General features: G+C 46.4%; 1 protein-coding gene across 1 annotated transcript; it reads right to left on the bottom strand.

Annotated features, from left to right (window-relative positions):
* Positions 1-399: 399 nt before the first annotated feature.
* FAM187B (family with sequence similarity 187 member B) lies at positions 400-4,230 on the bottom strand. Its single transcript, XM_070949231.1, has 2 exons — positions 3,392-4,230; positions 400-754 (listed from the first exon to the last, which is right to left on the bottom strand). The coding sequence occupies exons 1-2, from the start codon at positions 4,228-4,230 to the stop codon at positions 400-402; spliced, it is 1,194 nt and encodes a 397-aa protein (XP_070805332.1).
* Between the last annotated feature and the right edge of the window lie 3,183 nt (positions 4,231-7,413).

Here is a 7,413-nt window from a genome sequence, read left to right as displayed (position 1 = left end):
CATGTCTCCACATATGCACATTCATGCATGTCCGCATGTGTGCACATTCACACGTCTGTGCATGGTCACATTTGCGTGCACGCACACCTTTCAGTTTGGGCATGCACGCGCATGCACAGTTTGGGCACTCGGCGTCTAAAAGGTTCGCCATCACTGCCTTAGGAGGTCCTTAGGTGGACACTACTAGGTGTTCTGTGCAGGGTGATGGAATTGTGCATTGCCTTCTCTGTGTGATGCTGCATATAGAAGCACTGTATTCAACCCTACTGACCTTAACCCTTCCTTTTATGTAAAGCCCAGGCTGTACCTGAATGTATACTGTAGTCAGTCAATATCTTTATTAATCAGCAATTCACACCTTCTTTCTTAAGGTGTCCACCGAAGTTCACACACCGTCTTCTAGACCACAGTAGTTTCTGGTTTCCTCCTGCAGGACTCGATTATGCTGAGAAACATCAGGAACACCAGGAATATGGAGAGGCCCACCACCAAGGCCTCAATGATGGAGTAAGTGTGAGCCAGCTCCCCTGGTGGGCTCACCGTGCCAGGAGAGGTAACTAAAAACTTGCCCGCTAAATGTCCATTCACGAAACACTGGTAGAAAGTGCTGTGCGAATCGTTCTGGAAGGAGAGGTGTAGGATCCCACCACCAGTGGCTTTGTCCAAGCTTTGGGAACTTGTGGAGAAGTTGACGTCCTTCTGGAGAAGTTGAAGGTGTGTCAACGTTGTGAGACCTACCTGCCAGTAGACAGGGCTGATGAAGGCAAGAGACAAGGTCATTCATACAAGGTGAGGAGTCAGACATCAATCCCAAAAGTGTATGAATAAAAGCAAAGGATTGGAAGCCAACAGAGGTACTATTTTTTTTTTTTTAATGCCCAGGTTCATCTATCAGGCTAAGCCCATAGTTGGTTGACCAAATTGCAACTGACAGGACTCTCAAACATCATGCAAAACTAACGGTTTCCAAGCCATGATACTTTGGTTCATATAGCACTCTTCAGTACCAATCACCTAACCACACTGAGGTTGAATGCAATGTGTGAACCCAGCTTCATCTTAGAAGAAGCTTTCCGTGCAGTGTGTGAGAGACAAGAGGAAATGCCTCTTCATAGAGGGTTCTGCTGTCTGCAGTTTTGAAGAGTTTTTATATGGGGCTACCCTTGAAAAGTGTTCGGAGACTACAGTTGGTCCAGAATGCAGCCGCGCGAGTTGTCGTGGGTGCACCTAGGTACACCCACATTACACCAATTCTCCGCGAGCTGCACTGGCTCCCTATTGGTCTCTGGTCACAATTCAAGGTGTTGGTTATTACCTTTAAAGCCCTACATGGCTCAGGGCCAGGCTATCTTCGAGACCGCCTTCTGCCGCATAGCTCCCAGCGACTGGTAAGATCCCACAGAGTTGGTCTCCTCCGGGTCCCATCAGCTAAACAATGCTGGCTGGCGGGCCTGCGGGGAGGGCCTTCTCTGTGGCTGCCCCAGCTCTCTGGAACCAGTTACCTCCTGAGGTCTGGACCATCCCCACCCTATTGGCCTTCCGAAAAGCAGTGAAATCAAGATCGTTATTAAGTACTGAGTCACGCTTGATTTGATGACCTTTTTTCGCTGCAGTGATTAAGTGAATCACAATGGTTTAAGCAAATCTGGCTCCCTCCACTGATTTTGCTTGATGGAAGACAGCTGGAAAAGTTGCAAATGGCGCGACGTAAAGACGCGGCAACGGTTGTAAATACGTGCTGGTTTCCCAAGCACCCAAATTTCGATCATGCGATTGTGGGGAATGCTTGTAACGGTTGTAAAAGTGAGGACCGGTCATAAATCACATTTTTCAGCATCATCTTAACTTCAAACAGTAGTGGTGCGATGGCCTAGAGGTGGAGCTCTCGCCTCACAATCAGGAGGCTGTGAGTTCGATCCTAGGTAGAGGTAGATATTTCTCTCTCTGGGCACACTGAGAATATATCTGCTGAAAAAAAACTCCGCATTGGTGACAGGAAGGGCATCCGGCCACTAAAACACTCTGCTAGCTCCATTCAGTTGCCCAGATTCCATCCCGCAAGGGATTAAGGCAGTGGTGGGCTTCAAGTAATTTAACAACCGGTTCTCTGCCCTAATGATTTCTTCCAACAACCAGTTTTCCAAACTGCTCAGGAAGTTAACAACCGGTTCTCCCAAAGTGGTGCGAACTGGCTGAATCCCACCACTGGATTAAGGGGTCATCAAATGAAGATGACGATGAACTTAACTTCAAACAGTCGTGAAAAGAATGGTGATAAATCGAGAATGACCTGTATTAAGCCCCAGACAAGGATGATCAGATGTTACCACCTGGAGGAGAATAATAGGTCAGATGGACTTGCAGTTGAATTGCTTACTCTGCTAACAGTAGCTTTAGCTTAGCTCCTGCAGCTGTTTCTATTGTATGTGCTTCATTCAGTTGCTCCTGATTATTTATTTCTTTATTTTTTTTTAATGAATCTTGCTGCCAATAGCAGAACTGGAACTCCATCTGGCATCCGAAGGTGAAAGGTTCATGTATCTCGTCAATGATTAACTTGACTTTTTTTTCCTTTTTTTACAATGTACAAGAGATACAAGCAAAACCAAGAGAACTAAATCAACATTTCCTGTTTCTCCTGTTCCTGGTGTTAGGGCTGCTGGCGACAGACTAAGTGGAAGCAATTAAATTTGGATAAGGAAAACTGGTATCCTGAGTGCACTAATTCGACAAAGTTGGCTTCTGAAAATAAAAGCCCGCTATATAATTAAGCGTGGCAAACATAATAGCTGTACTGTATTAAAATGTCTCTGGGTGATTGCAAAAAGCTAGCAGGAATTTGGACTCCTTAGGAGTAATAATAGAAACAATAGAACAGAACAGAATAACAGAGTTGGAAGGGACCTTGGGGGTCTTCTAGTCCAACCCCCTGCTTAGGCAGTTCATTTAGTGACCGTTCAAAGTTACAACGGCATTTTAAAAAAGCGACTTATGAGCATTTTTCACACTTATGACCACTGCAGTATCCCCCATGGTGGTGTGATCCAAATTCAGACACTTGACAACTGACTCGTATTTATGCAATGTCCGGGGATCATTTGCGACCTTCTGACAAGCCAAGTCGATGGGGAAGCCAGATTCACTTAACTATGACCTTAACTTAACAACTGCAATAATTCACTTAACGCCGGTGGCAAGAAAGCTCGTAAAATGGGCCAAAACTCACTGAACAAACCTTCCGCTAAGCAACAGGAATGTTGGGCTCAATTGTAGTCGTATGTTGAGGACTACCTGTACATTAAGCCTACACCGAAGAGAATCTACTACATTTTGTGCGTATGCTAAACAGAATTGGAGGTCTGCCTGATGGAGGCAGTAAAAGCTTTGGTACCTGTAGATGGAAGACGCTGGGCAGCGAAGGTGAGCGGTGGATTTTTGTTGGGGATGGTAGTTGGTAAAGACCAGGAATGGTACCCAGTGGGGCTCCTCTTGGCAAGCCAAGTATGATGTGTCACAGGGCACTTGACAGGTTTCTATTCTCAGCTCTGGTCCCCGTTGTGGCAACATCAAGTACTTCCGCCTAGCCATCCCACAAGGCAATGGCATTTCCTCCTCAGAGTCCATCGTAGTCAGCTGGGCATAGCAAAACCCCACTTGCTTCCGTTCCCCGGGATGGCCACAGCGATCGCAAGACTGCCAAGGACTCCAGGAGGTGAACAGGGTGGCCTGGGCTCCATTGTCGAGCTGCACCGTAGAGTTGCCCAAGGTGGCCTCTCCCAGGCCTGCGTGTGACACATGGAGACGCTCGGCATCCTGAAAGTCAACCTCATAATAGCCAAGGGTGGCGTCTCCTGCACGACAGGTGTACAACCCAGAATCTTCTAGACTGGGACTTGGGATATACAGGTTGCCGGCAATCAGTCGGGATTTGAAACTTAGTCTCTGCAACTTGTCATAGGTAACTAAGGGCCAAGAAGTCCCGCCTGAGCGTAAGAAGGTGAGTGGTTGCTCATTGGTCCAAAATGGGTCCAGGTATTGCCAAGTGATGTACCCTCTGGATGAAGAGCGCGGACAACGTAGGATGACGGGGTTATTGGAGATAAAGGCTAACACGCAAGGTTGGCCAGCGAGACATGGCTGGCCCAGCGAGTGGCCTTCATAATGGTTACCTTCAGCGATGGTTAAGAACAGACCCAGAAACAAAGCCAACAAGGGTGCCCAACAGGACATGGCAAGCTGGATACTGACCTATTAAGAAAACCCAGGGAAGGAAAAATCTAGCTGTGACACCATTCCTGATGTCATAATAGGCAGAACAATGCTGCTGTTAAAACTGGCCCTTGTTCTGGAAGACTAGATACCCAACCAGGTACAGAAGTGGTGGCGAACCTTTTCGGCACCAAGTGCCCAAACCGGAACGTGCATGCATTCTGGCACATGCCGGAACCCTGAAGACCAGCTGGCCAGCACACATACACTGGTTTTTTTGGCTGTTTTGGGGGGCATTTTCAGGCTGTTTTGAGGCCGTTTTGGGGCAGTTTCCAGGCTGTTTTTGGCCCAAAAAAAGGCCTGGTTTTTTTTGCCATTTTTTGAGGCGTTTTCAAGCCATTTGGGGGCCTTTTTTTGGACATTTTCCAGCCATTTTGGGGACCATTTTCCAGCCCTTTTAGGCTGTTTTGGGGGCTATTTTCTGGCCATTTTTTAAAGCTGTTTTCCGGCCATTTTTCAGCCATTTTCAGAAACCAGAAGAGCAGCTGATGATGGTGCGTGTGCCCACAGAGAGGGCTTTGCGTGCCACCTCTGGCACGCGTGCCATAGGTTCGCCGTCATGGAGGTACAGTATTGATTTAGCATCCTGGATGAAATCTATCTATCTATCTCAGCGAAGATTTCACCTGGAAAATCAACACGATCTAGATGGCCAGAAAGGCCCAACAGAGACTCCACTTCTTTAGGGTCTCGCGAAAAAACAAAGTGGAACAACAACTGATGACCTCCTTTTACCGGTCCGCAATAGAAAGTGTCCTCACTCAGTGCATGACGGTGTGTTATGCCGGCTTGACAGCCGCGGATAGAAAGACATTACAGAGGGGGGTGAGCACAGCACAAAACATTGCGGGCGGTCCCCTGATACCACTAGACGACATCGCTAGGCCTCGCTGACTGAGAAGAGTGAGGAAAATCCTCAGGGACGACTCACGCCTTGGTCAGCGCTTCTTTGCCCCTCCTTCCATCGGGGAGGAGATATAGAAACATAGCCAGCCGCACAAAAAGGCTGAAGAAGAGTTTTTATCCATGGGCGACTCCTGAATGAAAAATAACTCTGCAACAACATAGTATGATTGATTCAGGGGAGGGGACGCGACGACGTGCAATAGGTTCACATCAGTGGTGGGTTTCAAAATTTTTACTACCGGTTCTGTGGGTGTGGCATGGCTTGATGGGCGTGGCAGGGGTAGGATACTGCAAAATCTCCATTCCCACCTCACTCCAGGGAAAGGATACTGCAAAATATCCTCAGGACCAGGGTACTTACGAGACCGCCTCCTGCCACCAATAGCCTCTCACCGACCAGTTTGCTCCCATAGAGAGGGACTCCTCAGGGTGCCGTCGGCCAAACAATGTCGACTGACGGCCCCCAGGGGGAGAGCCTTTTCTGTGGGGGCACCTACCATCTGGAACGGGCTTCCCCCAGAGTTACGAAACATCCAAGACTTATGCATATTCCGCCGAGCCCTGAAAACATTTCTATTCCAACAAGCTGGTCTGGCCTAACTCTCCCTTTTTAATTGGCTTTTAAACTGTCTTTTAAATTGGGTTTTAAACCTCTTTAGATAAATTTGGATGTTTTTTAATCTTTGAGCCTAAATTACTTAATCTGTTTCTTAATAGTTTTTAACTTCTATATGTATTTGTATTTATTATGGCTGTTCACCGCCCTGAGTCCTTCGGGAGTAGGGCGGTATACAAATATGAAAAATAAATAAATAAATAAATAAATAAATAAAATGTCCATTCCCACCTCACTCCAGGAAAAGGATACTGCAACATCTCCATTCCCACCTCACTCCAGGAAAAGGATACTGTAAAATCTCCATTCCCTCCCCACTCCAGGGAAAGGATACTGTAAAATCTCCATTCCCTCCTCACTCCAGGAAAAGGATACTGCAAAATCCCCATTTCCTTCCGATCAGCTGGGACTTGGGAGACAGAGAATAAATGGAGGCGGGGCCAGTCAGAATTTTTACTACCGGTTCTCTGAACTACTCAAAATTTCCGCTACCGGTTCTCCAGAACTGGTCGGAACCTGCTGAAACCCACCTCTGGTTCACATGGTACAATAGGACTTGAGTGGTTGTTAGTAGGATTTACTGGGCTAGGGATTTTTTAAAATCTTTCACTGTGGGTTGTATTATGTTGGGGGGGGGTGCACAAAGGGAGACTCAGTCAGTCTCACTGTGCACATGCTACACTCTTGACAATAAAGATTTGAATTGAATTGAATATATATATATATATATATATATATATATATATATATATATATATATATATATATCGAGTGGCAATTTTATTTCCTTTTCAATATTTTGCTATATGCAATGTATCTCCCGAGAGGCCAGTTTAACAAGACCGCTTTATATTATTAATATTTTTAAAAACCCGATTGCGTCTCAAAGACATGTTTACAAACCACTTTTTTTTTAAAAAAAAATCAACACGTAGAAAACGATATATTAAAAAAAAAACAGGTAATAGGAAACACAAAAGTAATAATATCAATGAATAAATAACCAGCAGAGATGTTTTCAGCTTTTCCACGATTTATATTCCAGCCTCTGTTAAAAGTTATCAGTAACATAGACGCCCGGACCAACAGTCTTTTTTTTTTTTTTAAATCAAAGCTCGTAAACTTTCACCTTTCCTGATATTTGAAAGTTGTATTTTTTCCCCCTCTCGGGCAGTACCTGGGCGAGTTCACTTTTTCTTGGGAAGGGGAGCAAAGAGAGGGACTTCGCAAAGTTTCCCTCTCTTCCCCCCCCCTTTTCCCAAATAGTTTGTCTCCTTCTCAAGCCATTCAAAGGACGCCTTGAGGCTTGACCATCGTCCCGAGGGGGTGGTGGACGAAGTCTGACCTTCGTTTTTACTTTCCCTCCACCTTCCTTCATTACTCATCTCGCCCTTAAAAAGTGAAGCCGAGGTCAAGAAACGAGTGAGTCGGTTTCCGCTGTTAAAAAAAAACCTCCTTCCCCGTGAGTAAGCCTCGGCGCGAGGCTCCCCGCTTCCCTGAAGGAGTTGGTACTTCCCGTTCCTTGGGCGAGGTTGCCTTTTGGAAGGGCGGCAGCACCTGTAGCGCGCGCGAGGACCGAGACGCGGCTTAGCTGGGGGCAGCATCGGAGGAGGAGGAACGGA

This window comes from Pituophis catenifer, unplaced genomic scaffold, assembly GCF_029215685.1.
Source record: "Pituophis catenifer annectens isolate HBS135680 unplaced genomic scaffold, rPitCat1.0.hap2 SCAF_9, whole genome shotgun sequence".
In the NCBI taxonomy this organism is placed as follows: domain Eukaryota; kingdom Metazoa; phylum Chordata; class Lepidosauria; order Squamata; family Colubridae; genus Pituophis; species Pituophis catenifer.
The sequence above is the reverse complement of the archived record's forward strand: the minus strand, read 5'-3'. Positions and strand labels throughout refer to the sequence as shown.